We start from the raw sequence: 27,211 nt of genomic DNA, 5'->3' as shown, positions 1-27,211 counted from the left end.
CCCCCCCCAATTCCAATCCTCCCCCACCTTTCTTATGCAGCCCTTGCCACTTAATCTACTAAACCCCTCTTCTACTGCACTTTTTACCCCCCCACTTTGCACAAATAGGCTGACACCAGACATAATTTCACTGCATTTCTTACTTCCAGTAACTATATGCATGTGACAAACTTCCTTGTATCCTTGTATCCTTGTAATCTCTCAAAGTACGAAAGTCATTCAAAGCAGGAAATCAGTAGGAAATATGTGCTTTCTTTTATTGAAAGGCTGTTTAGATCCTCGGCATGGATCCTATCCTTATCTCATAATTACGAGACAGTCTCTTCCGGGAGTCTCCAGCATATTGATAGTGGCTCCCTGATACGGTGGCGCATTGCATTAACATCACAAAAAAAAAAAAAATCAGGTTATCTCATAATTACGAGATCTATACTATTCTTGCACGCTGCACTGTTTGTAACAGTGACTTTAGCATTGCCCATGGCGGGTTAAATGATTTCAAAAGACATGTTGAGGTGAGTTTAACAAGTGTCAATTCATGTGCATTATTCATGCCTATAGTCTACTAGATGGCTAGTTGCCAAGGCTACATGAAAAGACCAAACTGGGGGGGGGGCGGCGTGATGCCTCCCTGAAATGACTTTTTGCCTGTTGGGATGTCTGTAAACAGCAGACCTTACCGGACACAAAGGTGTAAAGCATTCCCCTGTACAGTTTGCCATTCCAGAGTAATCCGGTTTTATATTTGCAGCAATGTCTATATTATGCATGTCTCCAACTTTGGGGTTCACAATGTGTTTAAATTGTTCAATACATGATTTTATAACAGGCCAAATACAAAATAAATGTTACAAATATTGCCTAGATATCTGTAAACATTAAAATCAGAGGATATACAGTACATATAGGGCAGACAGACGCTCATGAGTTCATGCTTTTTTTTATCGCTGGATTTTAGGATGGCCTATGGCAACCGATTGCATTCTGAGCTACAGTCAACTCTAGCAGGTGTTAAATGACTGGAGACTTTGTGAATTTAAAGATTGTCATAATGTGCTGTCTCTGCTGCTTTTGATCAGTTAGATTTATTTGCAATCTCCTGTGGGATTCCAAAAATAATTCAGTGGAAATGCATGGATTCCAGTTTCTTTCAGTAGCAGCAACTGGAATCCATGCATTTCCACTGAATTATTTTTGGAATCTGATCCCTTATCATACCTGTTCATTCTTACTCGTTGCTCGACTTATCGTGACTAAATTCAAGATGGCTGCAAACGCTAAACTTCGTGAAGATACTGTCTGTATAAATCGTCTTTGTAAATAAACTACCAGTGCTTTTTCAAAGTTCTCAATGTCTCGTTTTAAATGTCAGGGCCCTCAGAAGTCTGCCAATGAAGTGTGGAGATACATTGAGCCTCGTAAATGGGTGTAAAACAGTGATTTATTTGCATGGCTAGCCCGATGCCGAAGCACCACTATTGAAAAAGCTGTTGGTAGCATCGGCTAACTAGCGCCAGATTTTGGAGTGCAGGGGACAAGCCGAGATGGGCTATGAGACATACGTTCACACTCGTTATCATGTTTCAATACACTTTAGGTCAATATCACACCGGAATTCTCCTTTAACACAGTCTTTTGTGGCTGACCTGCAATCAAACACCTCCCAGTCTGTGCCATAAACATGAACGTTGCCGAATTGCTGCAGGATGGCTTGGTATTCCCGTGGTAGCAGAATTGTGTCCATTTTCCTGATCTTCTGCTCAATTCTGCCAAAGACTCGGTCTGAGAGATAACATTATCTTTTGCCTGGTAACTGTTGTCCCCATGGTGCACAACCACACCAAACAAGTACAGATACATCTGGCGTAAATAATAGGCCTGTCCACCAGGTTTTGCATCATATCAAAAGGTCGCATGACCTTCAGCAACCTTGCCTAACATGTCATAAAAAACGCGTGCTCTGCGACAATGCAAGATGAATTATGCCGATTACATCCTCTTCTCTTTGTCAGTAAGGTTTGGGTCTGTAATCCTGATCTTGTACTTGGCATAGTCAGCGCATGTATCTGTAGCTGGGTGACCGAAGCCAAGATTGAATTCCTTGGAAAACACTTGAGTAATAGAGGGGATAGCTGGTTTGAGCATGGCTCTGAGCCTCAAAGAGCTCATGCATCTTGAGCACATTTAGGTCACTGGGGAGCTAACCGCTGATCATTTTGCTCCCATACGAAAGTTTGAACTCGCTATCATCAATAAATAGACCCCAGCTTGTTTTAACTCCGGATCATCCCTTTAATAAGTGTTACACTTGTGAAGGAGACGTTGGAAATGTTTCTCCCTTGTGTTCCCTGTCCATTAAAATGTTTCAGAACCCCAGGTCTAAAGCTCATGATATACCAACGTATATGATTTGTGTGCATATTCATATATATTTAGCATTGTGTGTGTGTGTGTTTGTTTGTTTGTTTGTTTGTTTGTTTGTTTTGTTTATGTCTGCAGGTACTGGTGGAGTTGCAATGGGAATGTACAACACAGACAAGTCCATTCATGATTTTGCCCATAGTTCCTTCCAGATGGGCCTGACCAAAGGAATGGCAGTTTACCTCAGTACCAAGAACACAATTCTGAAGAAGTATGATGGCCGCTTTAAGGACATATTCCAAGAAATTTATGAGAAGTAAGATAAGACCTCATCATGGCTTAAAGCTTTAATTTCTCGAAATCAGCTCACCAGTAAAATGGATTCTCTTTAAATGGTTCATAATGATCGCAACCAATTGTAGATGGCATTCAATGGTTTCACATAGACATCATGCAATCTTGAGAAAAATAATGAGTCAAGAGTCAAGTGGTTGAAGGGGGGAGAAGTCCCACAACACAATGTCTGTTTGACTAATTATTTACACCTTTTTAAAACTAAGGCTTAGACTCATAGGACCTAGGTATAGCCTATAGCTTAATTTGGACCAATAGCCTAATAATAACTAGATGTACCGCATAGCGGTACAAAATATGACCGCCGCTCAGTCCTGTACATCCGTTCCGCGAAAATAAATCACACTTCAATTTGTCTCCATATTTTACTCCATCCCCCACTCTTGAAACTTTTGTGTATGCTTGTTTGGCATGCCTGAGTGTGTGTGTGCGGCTGCACAGAAAGTAGCCTACTGGTGCTGAAAAGGTGAATAGATTGTAGAATAGCCAAAGAAGATGTAGCATTGTTATAAAACCTTTAAAATCTCTAAACAATCACAAGTAGGGCAGTTAATCACAGTTCATCCATTGCAACTGGATTGATGAAAGGTCACTTACACCTGTAGGCTACATTGTATTTGGGAAAAGCAAAAGGTATCAGCATAATGTTATTTATTTATTTATTTATTTATTTATTTATATATTTATTTTTTATGTATTTATAAACAAAAACATCTCTGTCAGTTCCATGCCGTTTTCAACAGCTATCAAAAACAACTTCTACAGCTACTTCCTCCGATATAGCCTATAATAAGAGTTGAGCTAACGACGGGATCCGTGAATTATATTCATGTATTTTATAAGATACATGTGCAACCTACAATGCATGCGTTTCAAGACACAGCCTACTGAAAACGAGTGAACAATAATGAAAATGTAGCCTACACGTCAGTGTTTTACATATCAACGAATGACTAAACCAGGGGCATCCAAACTGCGGCCCGCCACGCACTTTAATCCGGCCCGCCGAGCATTTATTTATCATAGATCCGGCCCGTCACACTTTAATCCGGCCTGCCAAGCATTTAATTAGGTTATCATAGGCCGCTCGCTATTTTTTTTTCCAGCGACAGACGACATTGTGGTTAACTTTAGGCTACTGCAAACTGCTTTACACTCTTCCTAAAGAACGTTTACAATTGTCAATGTCACGTTGTTGTGACAATGAACGTTGTCAATGTCAAAACAGCTTGTTACATCGAGATACATAGCATCTCCATTGCAGCAGATCTAACTACCTTATGCTACTCCATTTAATTGGGAACGCATTTGAGCACAACAGGGAGAGAGCGCAATTGCAACTATTTGAGTGGAGCTGGCAAAGGGTCTTAAAGTGCAGTGCACCATTTATAAATGAATTAAAAAACATCAAATTAACAGTATTTCTAAAGAAATTAATTTTCTACAACAAAATTACTTTGTTGTAATTACTGTGCCGTTAACGTTTCCCCAAATATTAACAAAGTAGCACACTCCAAAAATTTGTTTGGAAGTTGTTTGGATGTCGCAGTCAATCTATATTTGCTGTAATTTTGGGGAGTAAATGTGAGGGGAAGAATTTGGGTGAGCCAGATAGCAAGTCCAATATGTTTAAGGGAAAAAATATTTTTGTCTCTAAAATTAATTAATAATCGTGATCTCAATATTGATCAAAATAATCGTGATTATCATTTTGGCCATAATCGTGCAGCCCTAAGCGCAGGTATGGCCAGTGACCACCATCGCACCATCGGGGTGCCAGTCACACGAGGACTCAGCAGGGTGGTCCATTCCAAAAATCCCTGAGGTGGGTGAAGTTCCACACCGCACCATACCTAACTATGGGAGGCAGTAAAGAGGTATGTTTTAAGTCTAGACTTAAAAATAGGGAGGGTGTCTGCTAGTCGAATTGAGGAAGGAAGATTATTATTATTATTATTATTATTATTATTATTATTATTATTATGCCAGGATAGGGGAAATATGTTAATATTTTTTAGTTCTAGTGAGTGTGCGAGCAGCTGCATTTTGTATAAGCTGTAGGCTCTTTAGACAGGTGTTATTGCAGCCAGCGTATAGAGCATTGCAATAATCAATCCTTGAGGTGACAAAAGCATGGATTAATTTCTCAGCGTCTGGTAAGGATAAAGACTTCCTTATCTTTGAAATGTTCCTTAAGTGATAAAATGAAGTTTTGGTAATCTGTGTTATGTGATTACTTAGTGATAGGTCTTGGTCAATTGTAACTCCTAGATTTTTAACACTTGTGGATGAGGATAGTCGAAGATCAGTAAATGTAGCCTGTGATGAGGATAGGATATCCCTCGTCTTTTTAGGACCTAAAACCATGACTTCTGTTTTATCGGAGTTCAAAAGCAGGAAATTATTTGTCATCCATGTCTTTATGTTTCTTATACATGTGTCAAGTTTGGCTAACGGAGTTAATTCGTCAGGTTTCCTTCTTGTCAAGGGTTGAGCGTAATGAGTTCATCACATTATCAGTTAACAAGTCGACCTTGGCTGGATTAAGGAAAGGGCCTTCTGATAGGCCTACCACATGAGTCCGGAATGGGGCAGGCGTAAGCGAAATTTTTTCTAGAAAGTCTGCATTAGTTTTTTCAGATAAGCCTGTAGTATTCAGCTAAATTACGTACTGCATGTTGTAATGTCATTGTAAAAGTAATTAGATGGTGGTCAGTTAAGGTGTTGTGGCAAGATTGTTAACTGCTCTATGCTTATGCCGTATGACAAGACTAGATCAATAGTATGGTCATCTCGGTGCGTGGGTGACCACAGCCTTGATGGCCACCTCCTTGTTGTCCCTATCAAAGCGGCCATAGAAGTGGTTCAGCTCATCAGACAGGGAGGTGTCGGTGACGGGGGGGTGGGGGGTTTGTAATCTGTGATGGCCTGGATGCCTTGCCACATGTGTCGGGGGTCAGAGTTGTTCTTGAAATGATCCTCAATCTTGATCTTGTGGTTGTGCTTGGCCTTTTTGATGCCACTTTTCAGATTAGCCCTGGATGAGCTATAGTATTGAGCATCACCAGATCTGAATGCGTTGTCTCGTGCCTTCAGCAGAAGTCTGACCTCACTGTTCATCCATGGCTTCTGATTAGGGAAAGTCGTAATCCGTTTGAGGGTGGTGACACTGTTGATGTTGGAGTTGATACAGTCCAAAACAGAGGAGGCATATGAATCAATGTCCGTGTGGAGGTCATGGGTGGCCTGAGTTGCGAACACATTCCAGTCAGTGTTTTCAAAACGCTGCTGAAGTGCAGTCAGCTCCCTCTGTCCACACTTTGACTGTTCTTACTGTTGGTTTCACACATTTGATGAGTGCTGAATACTTGGGCAGTAGAAACAATGAGAGGTGATCTGAGTGTCCTAGGTGGGGGAGGGGAGCGGCTTTGTAGGCATCAGCTATGTTTGTGTAGAGATGGTCTAAAATATTATCTTCTTGTGGGGCATGATGCATTTTGATTAAATTTGGGCAGTACAGTTTTTAAATTTGAGTGGTTGGTCACCCACGACAATGAAGGCTGTCTTGGGATGCAGAGTTTGTTGTTTACTGATAGCATAATGCAGTTCTTTCATGGCAAGCTTAGCATTAGCATCCGGTGGTATATAGGTTACTTTTACTACAGTTGATGTAAACTCTCTGGGCAGATAGAAAGGTCTACAGTTAACCATGAGATACTCTAGGTTAGCTGAGCCGTGACGCTCGGTGATGGTGGTGTCCATGCACCACGTTTTGTTAACATAAATGCACAAACCCCCACCTCTGGTCTTACCGGAGTCAGCTGTTCTGTCAGCACGGAGAATGCAGCGTCCAGCTAGCTTGATGGCGTTGTGGGGTATTTTGCTGTTAAGCCAAGTTTCTGTGAAAATCATGATGTTGCAGTCCATAATCATTGGAATCATTGGAACCCAGAAGGTTGTAGTTTTCTATACATACCATAAATGTTAAACACTAAGGCCTTAATACAGTAATACACACAGATCAATCTAGAATAGCTAATTAAAATAACTGCTAGCATTTGTTGTTTTGGAGAGTCTCAAAATGGATGACGAATTTGTGCATCTCTACTTGTCTGTGTTTGCAATAATAAAGGGGCTTTTGTGTTAAAGGACAATTCCGGCGCAAAATAAACCTAGGGGTTAATAACATGTGTGTTGAGTTCGACTGTTCTCTGGGACATGTTTTCATGCTAATCGAATGAGACCACTTTTATTGCAAACCGCTAATTAGCTTATAACACATGACAGTTCAGCTTACGTTGCACGGCATTCAACTTATGCATTCAGCCAGTCCAATGTCGTGCAACGTGAGCTGAACTGTCACGTGACTTTTTCCAAGATGGCGCCCGCCTGCATTGCCTGTATACGTGAGCGGTACTGTCTTGCTAAACTATATCTTTTATAATAAACTGTCTGTACACTTACAAAGTTCACAATGCTTCGGTTTACATGTAGGGACCCACATTATGTTACCGTTGAAGTGTGGTACTATTTTGAGCTATAACGTCTTTCATGAAATATGAAGTGTTGCCTATAAACTTTCCGGGAAGTGATCAGCGAGACCTGGCGAGACTGCCACCTAGTGATAGACCCACGAATATGGCCTGGTTTTGAGATGACGTGCATGCGTCACTGATTCGACCCAAAGCGGCAACCGAGTTTTGATAAAATGTCCAGATAAAAATGTCCAGATTGTGCGTTTTCATGAGTTTTCGATCGTCATATATTTAACTTCCATTCACCACAGAGTTCCCAAAATCACATATAAGGTGTGTTAGAGTGTCTAGTTTCGTAATTTAAAAAAAAAGCTAAAAACATAATATTACGTTTTTGGCACTCAACGCATGGGAAGGAAAAACGTAATATTACGTTTTTGCCACTCAGTGACCCCTATGTTCATTTTGTGCCGGACTTGTCCTTTAAGGATTGTTCAGAAGAACCAACTTTTAAATGATTTCTGAATTTTTGAATATATGTTTTAAATTTCAGTTCTGGTTATTGATTCCTGAATGCGATGACCCTGACCAGTTCTGATTATTTATTATCAATTCAGCTATGCCATTTCCAACTAAATTGTTTTGTGCATGTGTGCAGTTTTGTCAGTTTCTTTAGTTGCAAATGACCAAGTCATTCATCAATTTCACAGTGAGTACAAATCCCAGTATGAGGCCAGGGGTATCTGGTATGAACACCGACTCATAGATGACATGGTGGCACAAGCAATGAAGTCAGAGGGTGGTTTCATCTGGGCCTGCAAGAACTATGACGGAGATGTCCAGTCAGATTCAGTGGCTCAAGGTAGGAAAACAATAATGCTCACTTTTCTGAAAGCATTTAGCATCATATGGTTTCATTTATGTACTCAATTTATATCCCTCTCTTGTTCTTCCTGATCTTAGGCTACGGTTCTCTGGGCATGATGACCAGTGTCCTGATATGTCCCGATGGCCGCACTGTTGAAGCCGAAGCTGCCCATGGAACAGTAACACGACACTACCGTCAGCACCAGCAGGGCAAAGAGACCTCCACTAATCCCATTGGTGAGAGACACACTTTCCAGGCATTGGTTATGGAATAAGCTAGCTAAGGGCCTCACTGAAGGTGCTTTGTGGCAGAACATCAGTGTTGTTTTGCACTTACTAGCCATGTATTACAACCCCAAAACAGAAGAAGTTGGGACATTGTGTAAAATGCAAAATAAAAACAGAATGTGATAATACAGTGGGCATTACTTTCAAATGGCCACTTCAGTTGTGCATTACGCTGCGTGAAACTTTAGTACCACTTTCAGCCACTGTGCGTCGCTCTGCTACTGTACATCCCTCTGTCAGTAGCCTGCCTGCCGCCCCTTCTGAAAAAGCAGGAGGCTACCTTTAAACATAATTGTTGCCGAGAGGAATCCCAGCATACGAATTCAATAACAAAATAAATCCTGCATAATTAAACATTACCTTGATTTAGGCTACTTGGGTATGGTTTAAGGCTTGGCTACACAGTGGTAACGAAAATCGAAATCTGCTTTTGATAGCCTGCCGGTGCCGCTCCACAAAACAAACAAATATCTTAATTTGCTGTCTACGTTATTGTCAGTGTTGGGGGTAACACAACTACGCAAATCAAAACAGTGTCTTGTGCAAGAACTGTTCATGCAGACTACAACTGGCACAGTGTAGCCTACACAACTTTGTTCAAAACTGATGCATTCAAGTTAACTTTGACAACGTTGTGATAAGTAGGCTATAACACTAACTTTGCAATCACAAACGCTAATTTATTCTAACGTCTCTATACGGAACTACCTGCTTCATTTGCAGAGGACGAAGAGAAAGCACCTTTTTGATAATTGAACCAGTAGAGAAATAACTGTTTTAATTAATTAATCTGTAGCCTTGGGTAGGCTTCTGCAGAAAACAATGTTGTTGGCGATTTAATACTATCTAGCAACGTTTTTATGTGTGTTTAATTTACAATGGCACATTATGTATTTATTTATTATTATATCTGCTGCACCAGCTGATTTTAACTCTGCTGAAGAGGATATATTCAGAACTTGTCATTATTTCTATAAATTTGACAATTTTAAGCTTGACCTACCACTTTCTTAGAGCGATGAGGGACAGGTGGGGCTCGAAAGGACAATGCCCCCTTGATCAAAGTGGGGAATGAAAGAAAAAGTTTGAGAACCACTGGCTTAACAAGTTACCTGCAGTCCAGAGCACACAGAATATTGCAACAGAAAGTTGCCTTTATAATCAATTACTATTTGTTCCAACAGCATTCAAACAAAGCCTTTATAAAAGTGAAAAAAAAAATATTCCATAAGAAGTAAAATAAAATACTGTTACTGTAGTAACTGTACCACATTATCCCAAGCTTCAAAGAGCTCCCCACGTCTGTGACAGGCAGACGTGACACCGCTAAATTCTCAACTTGTTTATACCCCACACTGAATGCGTAAGACTGCTGGGGGGGGCCATCAGACATTTGTGCCCAGTTAATCCGGCCCTGCCCCCAACAAATCACACCTTCCCACCTCTGTGACAGCTTAAAAGAAGTCGAGAGGACTCCTAACTCACAGACCTATTCACAAACCGGTTTTGTGGCATTTCGCCATGTTTTGAAATCCTATGCGGCTACAGGAGCTTCCAATCGTGAGGAAGCAATTTTGCATTGTACGCATAACTAACATGCAATAACGCCACCAACAACAACCAAAACTAGGCTACTCATTGTCAACATGTAAATTAAATGTAACATTATTGTGAATCAAATTTAAATGTTCTCTTTTGCAAATGTAGGCATAGGCATAGTAACAGATTAATTTAATAATGTTACAAAGATACTACATCAATCCGTATATGTTTCATTAGGCTACTAGGCTATTTGTTTTGCCTTACTCTTGATTCATTTAGGCTAGACCTTTTTATTCAGTTATTCATCATCTTCAGTCCTTGTGTAGCGCACGCATTCTCAGACCTGTCACCTGCCACTCATCATCGTAAGGGAGGTGTTTGGAATCATTCACGCGTTACAATCATCAGCCAATCAAGGTGGTCACTTCAGTCAAGGTCGTGCATGAGTAATAACGTCATCCATAGCAACGAAGACTCACTCACTCTTAGTCAAAGATTCTAGAGCGCTCCGCTCCAGAATCTGTTCAGGAGTTATCATTTTTCCTTACTAAGAGTAGGTCTGAAAGGCTTTGTGAATAACTTTAATAAGAGAAACTCCTAGCTAAAATATTCTATTGCTATTTAGGAGTAGCCTACTCCTAGTGGTAAGATAAAAGGCTTTGTGAATATGGCCCCTGGTGTCTAACCCAATGCATAGCCCATTTACACAAAATAATGGTCGATATTAGGCTACTGATGATCATTGTTATTTAACACATTGAGTGCCTTTCCTTCCCATGCGTTGAGTGCCAAAAACATAATATTACGTTTTTAGCTTTTTTTTAAATTACGAAACTAGACACTCTAACACACCTTATATGTGATTTTGGGAACTCTGTGATGAATGGAAATGAAATATATGACGATCGAAAACTCATGAAAACGCAAGATCTGGACATTTTATCTGGACGTTTGATCTTAACTCGGCTTTTGATGGTTGCCGCTTTGTTTCGAATCAGTCACTGATTAGCAGTGACATGCACGCCAGGTCAAAATCAGGTCATTTATTTGGGTTATCGTGGGTTTATCACTAGGTGGCAGGTCTCGTTAGATCTCTTCCCAGAAACTTTGCAGGCAACACTTCTCAGGTGCTTAAGGGAGAAATGGTCGAAAAAGTTGAAGAAAAGGATATTGCAGCAGTTGCGTTTTCGCCAGACAATGCTGGATGAGTCCACCTTTCTACTAAGACAAGATGACTCTGACCACGACAAGTCGAAAACATTACAAGGAGTGACTGAACACCGTGCTGAGGAGGGAGTTCCATCTCCACCACGAGCCGGGCCTAGCGGACTGGGTGGTAGGCCGAGTCGCGCTTGTCCCCCGCTGACATGACACAATGCCAATGCCATAAAATGCCAGTTTTTAGGACACAGAATAATGTTTGTAATGATACCAGTTAGGCCTATGTTTAACAATAACATAAGTGTAATGAGCTATTCATTGTCGAAGGTGCATGGTGAAGTGAAATTCTTACTTTGGAAAACAAACATTTGCCGATATCATTGGATAGGGGATAGGCCTACTTGTTTATTTTTTACGTAGCCTACAATGGCCAGTTCAGACAAAGCCGAAATTACTCATTTTGAAACATTTGTATGGTTATATTGCTTGCCTTAAATCCCAGAGAGTAGGCTACCGCACCCCACAGTGATGGGCCTAGCGGTCTTACGCGTTCAGTGTGTATAAACAAGCTGAGAATTTAGCGGTGTCACTGAGTCAGATTTTGTTTACCTTGATCAGAGGTTAGTGCTGATGCCTATTCCGTCGGCACATCAACGGCTAGACCGAAAATTCACGTTGTGAAATCAAAATTCCACTGGAGCTCCAAGCGGTTTTGTACACGCAGATTTAAGTTACAACACTGTTTACAGCTCTTCGACTCATGGTAAAATGTCATTTTTGGTACATAGCCTAGCTAATTTAAATACACTGATGAATTTGATGTCAATTCAACATCAATATGACGTCAAAATTACGTCAAAAAACAGGTCTAGAATGAAAGTTGTATTGACGTCAATGTACTGATGTCAATTTGATGTCAACATTTTTCAGCGCTGTTTTCCCTTGATGAAAGTGAAACCACCAGTTTTCGCACATCTCAACTTTGGCCAAAGTTTTCAGAAATAATCGTTTTCAGTGATACAAACTCATTAAATAATATGAATTTTCCATATGGGGTCTTAAAAGCCATGTATCCTTCTAGCCACAGCGTTTTTGTTTCAAACATAAGCCTAATCTAAGCGTGCTCAGATGACGTGATAGACCAAGCGCTGTTGCTCACCTGTCCATCATCGTAAAGCCTGATTTGATTGGTCCGCCTGATTTAAGGCGAGCATATTTGCCCCACAATGGAGCAATGCCAGACCGAACTTCCCGTGGGGCGGGACTAAGTTCGGAATGGCACCCAGGCTAGAATACAAGTACAAAGACAACAAAATGCAGTTTGTGTCTAACCAGAAGTGCAAAAAAGCAGAAAAGTGATATACAAAGTATAGACAGGTGGTGCATAGACAGGACAAGACATAGTGCCGTGTAGACAGTAGTATACAGTTGGTTTATAGAAGGTGGTTTAGAGTAATATAAAGGAAATATGTGCAGTGTATTAGTAGTTATCTTATAAGGGCAGAATAAATATGGCTAAATATGAACAATGTATGACAACATGTACAATGTAGTAACAAGTAATGGAATTTTGGAGAACAATGAGAACATTGAGAGATCCAGTTGAATGGAGATAGAGACAGAGAAAAGGTTTCTTTTAACAGGGTTCCTACACATTTTCTATTTCAAAATCCCATACTTTTTCCATCCTTTAATTTACAAACTTCTTGGTAGATTTTTCTGACCATTCTCGACAATGCCACTACAAAACCAAACGTTTGTCTCAGCATCCAGGAATCGTTGAGCACCTACATTTGTGCTTTAACATTGATGGTGTGCCACTTTTTAAATCCTCCAACTTCCAAATGTGTCCCATACTCTGCAACTTTCACAACTTTGCTCCTTTCATTGTGGCCATCTACTGTGGAGTTGCTAAACCAAATTTGGTGGAAGAGTACTTAAGTGACTTTCTCCAGGAGTTGCAGCAGTTACAGCAAGATGGCATTGTTCATGGAGGCAAAGCACTTCAACTGTCTGTGAAAGCATTCATATGTGATGCTCCTGCCAGGGCATTCTTTAAGTGCATTCTTGTTACCATTCTTGTGAGTGATGCACTATCAGAGGCACCTATGACGGAAGGTTTGTTCTTGGGGCCAAAGAGCCAGGTGCGGTTCCAAGGACTGAAGACTGTTTTGTTTAGGCCAGCTCTGCTGCCACACTGCCTCCACCGCACTGCTGCCACCTGTGGACAAGGAGGAGTGAGAGTTATACAACAAAATTAGTTATTAGTTGTTAGTGGCAGCACTAGTATAAAACCTCTAAAATCTAATACGAGAAAATGAATGTCTAAATCCCAGACCCTATCTCAATGAGGTCTGACGTTAGCCAGGCTAATAGCGGCTATTCATGGAAGAGGCATGCGTGTTGGAAGTAGTTTTCAGCTAAAGAGACACTGAAAACATGTTTTAATCTGTATACCATTAACATTGCATAACAAATAGTCTTTTGAGTGTAATCAGATTATGGCAATCATTTTTACAATTGTTTACAACTTAACTCTATGTCCTCACTTGAACCCATTTGCAAGGATGGACGACGCTGAGTATAGAACGTGCTGGCAGCGACAGATAACATGTAAACGCGCCATATGTAAACACGCCATAGCAGTGACGGGACGCACACACCATACAATCGGCCTGACATTTTGAGTGAACTTAAATGAACTACCTAGCAACAATTCCAACACCCACAAGTTAAGGATGTCTTCAGAGAGTTACACTTGATAAGCATGATAGGTCTACTTTCGGCGCATCAACAATTGAAATGGAGGGGCAGCGTGACTATTTCGGGAAAGGCTACAATCTTTGATAGGTGTCATCTCAAAAGAAAGTTCACTTTCTCCATCATCGAACTCTTGAATACTGTGATGGTACAAACCAATATCTGTAATGCAGTGGGTAAATTAATGTTACGTTAGCAGTAGTTTTTATGTTTTATGCATAAAATATATGGTTTATGTAACAAACCCTTCAAATTTGAGAGAGACTGAACAAAAATATGAGTTTATTGTATAGTTTTTGATGGGGAATTCAGAGAAACCCATGTAAAAAAAAAAAAAAACGAAAAACTGATGCATTTAGTCCAAATTAACTGTGCTAAAAAAGTAAAGTGAATGGGTGTCCAACTCTTGAAATAGCATGCATCCCTTCCATGCAATCCCCGCCCCACCCCCACCTTTTTCCCATGCATAACGGTAGTGTTAGATAAATTACAATACTTACAGTATTTGAAGTAGCTGCACATTGTGCACAACCATGCTAAATAGTATAGTTTTGGCACACAGTACACAAAGACAATTCTGCCATCATACCGGAATGTAAACTATACTCGTAAACGTGCTAATTACCAACCATTTTGTTCGAAAATTCTAAAACAACAATGTTTTTTAATACTTCAAAATAACATTGTGGGTGTGTTTGTGTCTTTACATGGTGAGTGAACTCTCTTACGAGCTTGGACGTGGCACACATTTGGAATATTCCAGAATGCACTCAGTGTTCTTAGGGCAGCAGTCCTCACAACACACCACCTGCAAACAGAGGGAGACTAAGATTAATACGTTGCAAAACACACAAAACATGAAAAGACCATCACTGAAGCACTACTACACTCACATGCATCTTAACACATGCCTCAGAGCAAGTCAGGTACATCAAACAAGGGGCAAATAAGGGCTATGAAATGAAGAATATGTAGCCTAACACTACCCTTCACAAACTAAAGATCCCTTTACTTGTAGCAGTTCTAGGCATGATATTAAGGTGCCACCCACCCATCACACTTGCCCCATTCACATCCATTAAATGACAGGTAAATCAGTGGGTAGATAACTGATATATTACTTCATTCATACTGGACCTCTTTGCAGTTATAGCAACACTACATGTATATTATGTATCAACACTAGCACTACATGTATTAAGTTTAAATAATGTGACCTACCTATGTCCCATGGAAGTTCGCAAGGTAACTTTAACCGTTATTAATTTTAACGTTAACAACTTTCATCTGTGTCTGCTAGCCTGCATGGTAACAGCCACTTTAAATGTAGCTAACGTTACTTTAAATGTATAACGTTAGCTAACTTACTTGCGGCTGATATTTCATTCTAAAACTAACAAACAGACAAACTTCAAACAAACAGATATTTCACATAATAGTGAAGTTAGTTACTGGAAAAGTTAACATTAACAGCTAACATCGCTAGCGTTATCTCACTAGCTAATTCTAAACATGACTAACGGCTTTGATTAACATTCCATTATGAAAACAATATATTTCGAATAAATTCACGTTTTCAATTGGCATACAAAAGTACTGTAATTCTTACCTGGGATATGATGTCGGCAGAGTTTGAACAGCTTACACATTCAGTCAGAGGCATGACAGAAAGTGACGGTTGAAGTCACTGGTGACTGCAGTTGAAAAGGAGCAAACTCAGCAAAGATTCTAGAGTGCTACGCGAATTTGAATTTGATCAGGGGTGGGGGATGGGAATTGCTGTGTGTGCGCGCATGCGCTTATCAAGTGGCGATAAGCATCCGTTAAAAACAATCGTGAAAATGATTACTGTTGGCATTTTAGTCTGTTATATTACCAGACTGGTTGGTAGAAGTGTCAAAACAATAGTAACATTAGCCTAGTGGGCTATTATTACTACTATTATGATTATTAACATTATTGGTTCTCATATGGTGGTCAATTCAATGACGTCAATTCCATATCATTTTGACGCCCTTTTGCTTGATATCAAATCAACGTTGATTTAACATCAATCATATTGACCCAAGTTTTATAGACCAGTGACTACATGTTAGATTGATCCCTTGTTGGACCTCTTTACAAACACAAGCAAGCCATAGCTTGTAATGCTAAAATAGTATGAAATTATAGATGCTCAACATGGTGGTCAAAACCTTGACTAATTCTTGACATCAAATTGACATCACGGTGCCCGCTGGGGCTTGCGTTTAGCGATATACAGTAGCAGATCTCGGGGACTCGCGAGCAGTTAGGGGCATCATTTTTTATGACTCCTGAAACCCCATTCAATCGTGCATAGGGATTTTTCTTACGAACCGGAACATGCAAAAATGAACGCATACAAAACGACGGTAGCGTCCATCACACTCTTGATGAGTGACTCAGTTACGCTGTTTAAGTAGCCTAATTGTTTAAAACAATTTTTGTTGTTGATCGCAACATGTCTAGGCCATCATAGGCTACATTTGCCTGTCATCTAGGCCAGGGGTTCCCAAACTTTTCCACGACAAGGCCCCCCAAATACCACTAAGTTCTGGCCAAGGACCCCCTTGATGTGTTATTAAACCCATCGACAATACTACGGCAAATGTAAAAATACATTAAGCTAATCCTAATAATTATTTTAGCCACAAGCACTATGCGATAGAGCATACAGTGTGTAAAAATTGTATTTGGGGCTTTCTGCTATATGAGACCTATCACTCTACTATTATTAGAGTTCATTATCATGGAAAATATAATGTCCAGATATGCGACACAATATTATAATGACGTTGTATAACAACCCTCATAGTAATAGGTATATTTCAAATTTTCAAATGTGTTTATTTGTTCCTTTTATTTTTCCTTCCAACTTGCTGAGGCCCCCCTGGCGGCCCCCACTTTGAAAACCACTGATCTAGGCCCTATCAAACCCTTACGGGTAAAAAAACTGCATTGTGTGACAAAACTGCAGGTTTTTCAATATTTTTGTCCCCAAAATATTGCATTGTGCAGTACAATGTAGGCTTGCGTTGTCAGTCAGGGTCAACTTTTGGTCTTTTGTTATTTGCACAGCTTTATCAGAGCAACTGTAGCCTATGCCTATTGTAGGTCTATGTTATTGTTTACACTTTTTTGCACAGCTGTGTTAGAGCAGTCTGAAATCATTCTAATTAAAGCTGGTTGAGTGAATACAAAACACTTAGCTCTTTCTGTTTAAAATATCGATATATATCGTATATCGCCAATCAGCTCCAAAATATATTGGGATATCAGTGTTGGTCCATATCGCCCAGCCCTACTCCTTGTGCAGTTAAATATTTACAAACAGGTATGTGCTGTGTAGCCTACTTTTTTCTTATTTGCACAGCTCTATCTGTATGCCAATTGGTTTATTATATTGGCTTTTAACGGTAGCCTATGTTTTGTGTTACCTTTATTGTAAAGCTGTAGGCCTGTGTTGCCAATCAGGGTCGACCGAATATTGTTATTTGCACAGCCCTCAGAGCAACTGTATGCCTATTGGTATATGTTATTGTTTACACCTTTTTGCACAGCTCTGTTAGAGCAGTCTGAAATGAATATAATTAAAACCGGCTGTGTTGTTATAATTGTTGTGTTGAGTGAATATATGAAGCACTTCGCTCTTTCTGTTTGAAATATCAATATCGTATCGATATCGTATATCGCCAATCAGCCCCAAAATATCGGGATATCAGTTTTGGTCCATATCGCCCAGCCCTAGTATGTCTCAATTAAGTTTAGTTAATAGCCTAATGCCCTCCTCCTCTCCTTTGGTGTTTGGTGTTTCCCATAACTTCTAGCTGCAGTGTAGCCTATATCCTTAGCAATAAGTAGGCTAGATGCAGCCTTGGGTCTTGAACAGGGATGTAGGCTAGTGGAGGCCGCTAAACGCAAGCAGACTAAACGCAGTTTACCCACCACTGAAATTTCAGAAATAGTTTCTCCACCTCTTATTAGAGTTTATCCACCTCTCAAAAGACTTTATTCACCAATTACAACTGTTAGCATTTAAAAATCACACTGTATTTATCCGCAATAACAATATGTACACTCATCAACACTCTATGAACCACTTAATGCCATTTGTATTGTTATAAACATTTGACAATAACCGCACCATCATCAAACATGTTCTGAATGCCTTTGCTAAAAATCTGATACCTTACTGTGATCACAGAATTCATAGTTTACCCACCTCTTATTTTACCACTACATTCCTGGTCTTGAAATATTCACAGGAATCCATAGGAATTAAATATTCATGTTGTTTTATCCAATATTAGTTGTGCAGATGTAGTCCATCTTATACACACGCATGAAGCCAACAAAGAAAATGCAAAAATAGAGCCTTTTGTGTAATTTTTCCATTTTGTGTAGTAATTCTATATCAGAATCTGACACAATCCAAATGGTCTACAAGAAACCTCAGAAATGCAGAATTTTATTTCAGTATGCATTTTGGGTAACCAAAAGCCATTACAAAACGCATGAGCATACCTTGGCAAATAATGGTCTAAAATACTGATTTTTCATTTTTATATTGATCTACTTTTGCACACAGCTTCGCAAGACCTGGTGCTAGGGCTCAATTGTGTTTCTAAAATCATATCAAGTGACCTAGAGGGCTGAAATGTAGTCAGTTCAGAGATGCTTGTTATCTCGCAGAAAGAAAAAAAACAATAGTCTAGGCTCTGTAACTCTGTGCCAGTGCTTCCTAAGAAACTACAGGATCTTAGCTTTCTAAAGATGTCCAGCATTTGATGGTAGGCCAAAAGAACACACTGCCCTCTGAAGTAGGCAGTGCAATGTTGGGGGAGAAAGCCAATAAATGGCCAAACAGGTTATGGGAAGATTTATAAAGAGAGACTGGCCCTCTTGCACTCTGGTAACATTTGTGTGGTCCAGGTGCTGAAAAATGGTTGTCATTTACAAGACTACTTTTACTTTTATACTTTAAGTAAATGTCCAAGCCTGTACTTTGTTACTTTTACTTGAGTAAAGAAGTTAAACCAGTACTTTTACTTTTACCAAGTTAGAGTTAGAGTATTTTTTAACAAAAGTATTTGTACTTCTACTTGAGGATGGAAAGTGAGTAATTTTGCCATCTCTGACTGACATACACAGTGAGGTAGTGGGGATTTTTAAAGTGGGGGGACGCTATTTTAATGACATCATTGCAAAAACTGTCACGCACCTCCACATACATCGGTGCGTAAGGCCAAGGCCAAAATTACCAGCTTTCGTGAACATGAAATCGAATTCAAAAAAACAATTAAATTATATGGATTAGCGTCAAAATGTAGCATATAATGTCTTCACCTAAACTACACTTTTCCACCAAAGTCTATGAATATGGTCTGTAGCTTTTACTTTTGTTGTATCATACAATAAACAAACAAACCATAATGTAGAGTAATCTAGCGTAGTCAATCTCCTTGACACATAACATGCCGCGGCATGGCTTCATTCATTGCCACACGTAAACCATAGCAATAACAATAGCACAAGCAGGATTCACGCATTCAACAGGCTGTGTGGTCAGCTTAGCTCAATTTGAGGGGGCGTCATATGAATGTTATTGCGAATGATTAAAATACAGAGGTGCACAGTCAATAAAACAAAAAAAAATAACAGAAAGAACATTGGGCAGGCAATTGTGCCAGTCATTTGAAAAGTTTTTGTTTGGATGAAGTAGCTGCACGCTGCACCAATCGTAAGTTTTTCCTAAAGTTGTTCAGGTTCACTGTTGGGTCATTACTTATGGTAAAATAGCCTTATCGCTTATATTGGAGCTCCCTCGTTAAAAATCACTCGTATTACTCACACATGCTTCGTGTCATTTTGACCACTGGATTAGCCTACCTGCTTTCTGCAAAACACAAACGAAGGAATTGCAATAGTGGGCCATGAAGATGCTTGCTAGATTCGGATACAGGCAGTTGTATAATCTATGATTTTCTAGTCACTTTCTAGCTACTTTCGGGTAACGCGGAGTGACGAGCTGCGCAGTTTTTAATGTCTTTACGTATGGTGGAGTGCTACAGCATGACGGTCATTCTTGAATTTTATGACAAAGAGGCCTAATTGGAGACGTTTGCGTGATGCGTTGTTATCACTGGTAACAACAGTTGTTATAAATTAATGCTTATTAAAATGCTCAAAACAATGCTCCATGAAGTGGGGGGATGGCGTTCCCCCGCGTCCAACGCCCACTACACCCCTGGACATACAATCATACTGTTGAAAATAACTGTTTTGTGAACTTTATTGAACATAGCCAGTGATTTAGGCGAAATTTATGGTGTTAATTACAGTGAAATATACAATAAAAAAAATAGGGTTTGAAACAGGTAAAAAAATGGAGTCATATTTTTTCTCCATGTTCAATGACTTTTAAAGACAGTCCAACCACTCTCAAAAAATTATGTGTACTCAATGTACTTGAGTAAAGTCATGAATACTCCCCAAAAATGATACTCGAGTAAAGTCCAGATCCCTCAAAATTGTACTCAAGTACTGTACTCAAGTAAATGTACTCCGTTACTGTCCGGCTCTGTATGGATGCTTGTCACATGTTCTCTATCATTCTCTCTATTCAGCCTCTATTTTTGCATGGACACGAGGTCTGGCCCATCGTGCGGAGCTGGACAAGAATACTGAGCTGCGTGTATTCGCAGAGGCACTGGAAGCTGTTTGCATTGAAACAATTGAAGCTGGATTCATGACCAAGGACTTGGCAGCTTGCATCAAGGGGTTACCAAAGTGAGTGAACTCATAAAAACATCTCAATAAACTGTGTTCATTCTTGCTGAATAACCGCTACTGTATGTATCTTATATCGTTTTCTGTTCTTTATGCAGTGTCCAGCGCTCAGATTTTCTCAACACCTTTGAGTTCCTAGATAAACTGGCAGAGAACCTAAAGACCAAGATGTCCAATCAGCCTAAACTCTGAATCTTCTCAGTACTCAGAAGATATACACACAAAGATGCATGAAGAAATATTAGAAACTTGTACGCCTTTTAATTTTGAAATTTGGAGATATATCCAGTGATAAGTACATTCACAGATTTGGTTAGACCATCCACATATTATCTGCCCATATGAGGCACTGCATTCCAGTGGATGGACTTAAGTGCCTTTTCATGGCTCATGCTAAATTAAAATAAGACACCTATTGTCTAGCAGAAGTTTAAACAGAAACTGAAAGAAACCGCTTACAGCATTGACTGCACTTGTGTATGTATGGTTCATAACACTTTTTTTAATTGATGTACTAATAGTGAAATAGTTTTGTCTTTGTAAGGTATGTTATAGAATCTCTGAAATGCTGAAATATTTTAATAAAGTTGCACATCATATTTACTTTCAGAAGTCTCATTCAAGTCTTCAGTATTCAGTATAGATAGTATAACAAAGTGACTGTCAACACTTCTAGCATCGTAACAGAAATGTCTTTCAAGTCTCCCAACAGTGTAATGTTAATAAAAGAAAACATTCCACAAAGTTTCTGTTCTTGATGTATTGCTTTTCCTTGAATGGTGATGTTACCGACACCAACAATGTGGAAACAATGATTTGAATTATTAGCAGTATACAAGTTAGCCTAAAAATCTAGATGCACCCAAGCGGCAGCAAATGTAATTTGCAGTCAGGGTAGTCTAGCAACTCTCTGTTGACTTGCGAGCTCGAAAAATTAAACTTAGATCAGGCCAATCACATCGTGTATAGAGTTGGTGGGCGGGCTTAACATAATGATGATAAATGAGTTGCGACGGTTCCGCGTGAATTCCCTGCTACTTGAAAACAAAGAAGATGGATGCTGCTACTGGTGAACAGCGCGACACAAGTTAAGCTTTTTTTAAGTTGGCAAAAGTTTGATCAACTAGCCAACTAGCTCCGCTGATGGGAAAACGCATGGGACACATGAGTTGCAGTGCTATCCTATTGTGTGCAGAGGGAATTTGAAAGACAACCGTTTATCCTGCCCCTCGGATTGAGCACTGCGAATGGTGAGTTCCCAGACCCTACATCTTGATGTGGCTCTGGCTCGTCAGACTAAGTTAAGTATTACCGGCCTCCAAGTCTAGGGAAGCTTGGGGCACGGCACAACCACGTTTCCTTACAGAATTATTGGTACCTCTACTAAAGTTGACTAAAAACCGGAATAAAAAATAATCTGTTGGTGATTTATTGTAATCTCACAATGAAAAAAATAGGAAAAATCCAACCTTGAAGGGAAGCAAATTTATTTTGCCGTAGCACTATAGAGAAGACGTTGCTGTGCCGAGCACATGGAGAATTGTGCCAGTAGCATCGCCGGTTCGAATCCGGCTCAATTTTACGAAAAGGAGGACGCCACTGTGCGGCGGACTTCGACCTACACACAATAGCCAGCGTCACGAGACTCTAATAATGTATATAATGCAGAGCACTACATTAAGCATCGCCCCCGTAGCACTGTTCAGAAGACGTTGCTGTGCCGAGCACATGATGAATTGTGCCAGTAGCATCGCCGGCTCGATGCTTCGTTGTCACGCGGTCTCCCGTTATATTACGCTATGCGGTCTGCCCGTGGTCAGCGCATTCCCGAGTGCAGGCGGGCACGCGAACTCTTATGCCAGCCAAGTGCGTGACTGTTTGCTTTCTGTTTGTTGTGCTTTTTACTGAGGGCATTCATATTAAAAAGTATATTTTTTGGGCTTTTTATGGCTTTAATTAAATAGGATAGTGGAGATTGACAGGAAGTGAGTGGGAGAGAGAGTCGGGGTGGGATCCGGAAAGGACCATGGGGCGGGAATCGAACCCGGGTCGCCGGCGTACGGTGCAGGTGCCCCAGCCAGTCGCACCACTGCTGGGGCCGGGCATTCATATTAATCATTGATATCAATTGCAATAGCCAGAGAAATAAAAATCAATTTTACGAAAAGGAGGGCGCCGCTGTGCGGCGGACTTTGACCTACACGCAATAGCCAGCGTCGGCAGAAAGTGAAGTACTGAAAGGTTTCGGCACTAATTTATGTTCAAATTAAGTTTTAGATTGAAAAGTTGTGTTATATTTTCATAATCTTCATTCAGTGAACACATACAACCGTCAGTTTGTTAATTAACAGAGATTTCGTGAATATGACGCTCAGGCCCATAAACTATAAGTTTACCTGCAAACACCCATCTAAATGTGGAAGTAGATAGTGCAGTGGTCATGGACACAGTTTAGTACGTGGGAGACTGGTGTTCGATTCCCGCACAATGCGGTTAGGCAGATTGAGCGCGCACGTGTACCAATGTCTCTGGAGAGAAGGTGCGCAATTTGAACAAGAAATCGGTTCTCAAAAGGAAGTTTTGATTGCAACAATTAGCTAGTTCATGCACCAGGGTGTAAATAGCATACATTAATATATACACCAGGGTACGAATAGCATCCACTTCTAACTATACATAGATGCAAACAGCATACCTTATTCATAGTGTATATTACACAGCTGAGCTATTCACACCCTGTGACGTAACAACAAAACATTTTTTTCGTTCGTTTTTTCGTTTTTTTTATTTTTTTATTACATTGTGTGATCAATATGCCAGAATAAATGCACAGGGGTGCAAATAGCATACACTGATATTTGTACCAGACAAGGTATTAATAGAACACATTGCTGTGTGCACCAGGGTACGAATAGCATACATTGATATTTGTACCAGACGGGGGGTACGAATAGAATTCACATCTAATTGCACCAGGGTACGAATAGCATACACTGCTAATTGTACCAGGGTTGCAAATAGCCTCACCCTTTAAACTTTCTATAATCTCCTCCACTGAACCTGAAGTTGGGATTCCGGATATTACTCCTCTGCAGTGCTCGAATTACGACTGGCTCCCATGAAAGCAACCAAAGTCAAAAATCTAAGGGGGTTTCTCATATCTGAAGGTGTCTGGCATTGTAGTTAGGGAAAATTAGGCTTTTTTTTCACCAATCTGCAAAATGAAAACATTTTTTTTTACCAATATTAGCTTTTGAGATGTTTAACTAGAGGTTTTTAGGGGTGCTGAATCTATCCCATCCATTAGTTTTGAGTAAAAATGACTCCAGGTCCATAAAAAAATCCATAACAAGTGGTTTTATTGAACAATTACAAAACAAAACTTACTTAATCGGTTTAAAATTTAACAAACCTCATCCAACTCCCCTGCACTCCCTCACTCCTGTTATTATCTGGCTTGTTGAGTTGAGCAAGAGTTACCATGACAGTTCCCACAAGCAGAAATACATTTGACTCCTTGCTTTTTACTGCACCTGAGAGTGTCACAGTCTCCTGCACAGTTACAGCTGACAAACTTCAGAAGGTAGTCCGGGATCTGGTGTAGGGACTGGTGCATTATCGTGTTGTCCTTGTTTCCATCCATACTCAAGGACATCCAGTGATGGACTTTGTATCAGTAGCCAATCTCTGGTCTGGAGATATACCCACAAAGAGTGCTATGCTGCAGCTCCTGTAGTCTGAGGCAGTTGCTCAGGCTTGATACTAGTTATATAGTTACATTACATTACATTTGGCTGACGCTTTTTTTAGCCAAAGCGACTAACAACATGGTAAACAGTTTAAGTTTTAGAGCAATTCTCAACAATTTTAGGACAATTTAAAAACATTAGAGTACAGTAAGAATAAGTGCATCAGTGAGTGCTGTTTTTAACAGTTACTTGTCAGTTTAAGACGGCTGGTGAGTGCTAGGATCAGTAAGACTTGTTGTAAGTGTTGCTATGAGAGGAGATGTTCTCTAAAGAGCTGGATCTTCAGGAGTTTTTTGAAAATGGAGAAGGATGTCCCTGCCCTTGTAGGAACTGGCAGTGTGTTCCACCAACGAGGAACAACAGATGAGAAAAGTTTGGATTGGCTTGAGCGTACCGGTGGTAGAGCTAGACGTCGTTCGTCTGAGGAGCGCAGCGGTCTGGAGGTAGCGTATGTCTGTATGAGGGCATTCAAGTAGGTGGGAGCAGAACCTGAGACTACTTTGTAGGCAAGCGTTAGAGCCTTGAATTTGATGCGGGCCGCCATAGGTAGCCAGTGTAGCTGGATGAGCAGCGGGGTAACGTGCCCTTTTGGGTTGGTTGTAGACCAGGCGCGCCGCCGCGTTCTGGATCATCTGAAGTGGTTTCACTGCGCAGGCTGGGAGACCTGTCAGGAGGGCATTGCAGTAGTCGAGTCGTGAGATGACTATTGCCTGAACCAGAAGTTGGGTAGCATCTTGAGTCAAGTAAGTCCTGATTTTCTGTATGTTGTAGAGTGCGAAGCGGCATGACCGGGCGACTGAGGCAACATGATCTGAGAAGTTTAGTTGGTTGTCGAGAACAACTCCTAGATTTCTTGCAGTCCTGGTAAGTGAAACAGACAGGGAGTCAAATTTGATGTTGATGTCGTGGTGTATGGTAGGTTTAGCTGGGAGGACCAGCAGTTCAGTCTTTGAGAGGTTCAGCTGGAGGTGGTGTGCCTTCAACAATGTAGCTATGTCTGAGAGGCAATCCGAGATCCGTGCTGAAACCAAGGGGTCATCAGGTGGAAAGGACAGATAGAGCTGTGTGTCGTCTGCATAGCAGTGGTATGAGAAGCCATGTGAACGGATAATCTGTCCCAAGGAGGTGGTGTAGATAGCAAAGAGAAGGGGGCCCAGCACTGAGCCCTGGGGGACCCCTGTGGTGAGATGGTGAGGTGCAGATAGCTGACCAAGAGAGCAGAACCGGAGATTCTCATGTTAGCGAGTATAGAGAGAAGGATGCGGTGATTAACCGTGTCAAAGGCAGCCGATAAGTCAAGCAGAATGAGTACTGATGACCGAGTGGTCGCCCTGGCTTCTTTTAAGGCTTCTGTTACAGACAGCAGAGCCGTTTCGGTAGAGTGGCCGCTTTTGAACCCAGACTGATTTGGATCCAGAAGGTTGTTCTGTGAAAGGAAGTCAGAGACCTGTTTGGAGACTGCTCGTTCAATGCCTTTGGATAGGAAAGGCAGGAGTGAGACAGGGCGGTAGTTCTCGACTTGAGCAGGGTTGAGAGAAGCTTTCTTAAGTAACGGTGTTACCCGGGCCACTTTGAACGCTGTTGGAAATGTGCCGGAGGTTAGCGAGGCATTGATCACATGTGTGATAGCTGGAGCGATGGTCGGGCTGATGGACTGAAGTAGGCTCGTAGGTATAGGGTCCAGCGAGCATGTGGTAGGACGGCTGCATGTCAGGAGTCTAGATACTTCACTCTCGGAGAGAGGCGTGAATGCTGAAAAAGATGTACCAGCAGTCCCTAGAGGTTGTAGGAGTGCGGTATCTGAGTCAGATGCGTTGAGTGGGCATGTAGAGAATTGACTGCGAAATGAGGCGAGGGTATCTGCAGTAAGGCTGGATGGAGGAGGAGGCAGCTGAGGGTTGAGTAGCGATTTGAAGGTTGAGAAGAGTTTTCGAGTGTCTGTAGCGCTGTTGATTTTGTCATTGTAGAAAGCCGTCTTAGCAGCAGTGATGCTGGCTGAGAAGGAGGTCAGGAGTGTCTGGTAGTTTTTGAGGTCATCAGTTAGTTTGGATTTGTGCCATTTCCTCTCCGCGGCTCTGAGTTTGGTGCGCTGCGATCGGAGGGTATCATTTAGCCATGGATGAGAGTGTTTGGATCGAGCTGGCCTTGTGGTAAGAGGGCACAGCTCGTCTAGACACGAGGTCAGTGTGGAGCAGAGCGAGTCTGTGGCCTCATTAACCTCCAGAGAGGAGAAGGTGTTGAGTGGAGGTAGACCAGATGCAACCACAGAGGAGAAGTGCGTTGGAGACAGGTTCCGGATGTTGCGGCGGAACCTGACCATCGGCTGAGGAGCCGGAGGCTGTTCTGTCAGGCTGACGTTGAACTGGATGAAGAAGTGGTCAGAAAGATGGAGAGGCGTCACCATGAGGGTGTCTGTGCTGCAGTTCCGAGTGAAGATCAAGTCAAGCTCTTTGCAAGCTTTGTGAGTCGGTGGGCTTTGAACCAGTTTGAGGTCAAAGGAGTGGATCAGGGCCAGAAAGTCCGCTGAGCCTGGGGCATCTAAGTGAATGTTCATATCACCGAGAACAAGAAGCGGACAGTCATGCTCAGGGATGGAGGACAGCAGAGTGTCAAGATCGTCCATAAAGTCACCTAGTTGGCCTGGAGGGCGGTAGATGACCAGCACGTAGAGTTTTGCTGGGGCGGTCACTGTGATGGCATGGAATTCGAATGAGACATATTTGTTTGAAGGCAGTAGCGGGGTGAATTTCCATTTGTTGGAGATCAGCAGGCCCGTCCCGCCTCCTCGTCCAGATAGGCGAGGGGTGTGGGATAGTGTAAGGTTAGTGGAGAGTGCAGCCGGGG

At 41.2% G+C, this 27,211-nt stretch overlaps 1 protein-coding gene and 1 long non-coding RNA gene across 2 annotated transcripts in view; one reads left to right on the top strand and one right to left on the bottom strand.

Moving 5' to 3' along the window:
- Positions 1 to 10,404, bottom strand: part of LOC121685738 — a 28,986-nt gene extending 18,582 nt beyond the window's left edge. Inside the window, exons 1-2 of the long non-coding RNA XR_006023424.1 lie at positions 10,371 to 10,404; positions 6,528 to 6,614 (exon numbers count right to left, since the gene is read on the bottom strand). This is a non-coding gene — a long non-coding RNA (uncharacterized LOC121685738). The remainder of the gene's footprint in view (positions 1 to 6,527; positions 6,615 to 10,370) is intronic.
- Positions 1 to 21,362, top strand: part of idh1 (isocitrate dehydrogenase (NADP(+)) 1) — a 36,770-nt gene extending 15,408 nt beyond the window's left edge. Inside the window, exons 5-9 of the mRNA XM_042066253.1 lie at positions 2,500 to 2,677; positions 7,901 to 8,052; positions 8,154 to 8,294; positions 20,456 to 20,618; positions 20,717 to 21,362. Coding sequence (XP_041922187.1) covers positions 2,500 to 2,677; positions 7,901 to 8,052; positions 8,154 to 8,294; positions 20,456 to 20,618; positions 20,717 to 20,810 — 728 coding nt within the window. The 3' untranslated portion in view covers positions 20,811 to 21,362. The remainder of the gene's footprint in view (positions 1 to 2,499; positions 2,678 to 7,900; positions 8,053 to 8,153; positions 8,295 to 20,455; positions 20,619 to 20,716) is intronic.
- The last annotated feature ends 5,849 nt before the right edge of the window (positions 21,363 to 27,211 follow it).

Source organism: Alosa sapidissima, chromosome 2 (assembly GCF_018492685.1).
Source record: "Alosa sapidissima isolate fAloSap1 chromosome 2, fAloSap1.pri, whole genome shotgun sequence".
NCBI classification, from domain to species: Eukaryota; Metazoa; Chordata; class Actinopteri; order Clupeiformes; family Clupeidae; genus Alosa; species Alosa sapidissima.
Note: the sequence above shows the minus strand (reverse complement) of the source record. Positions and strands in the feature narration are given on the sequence as shown.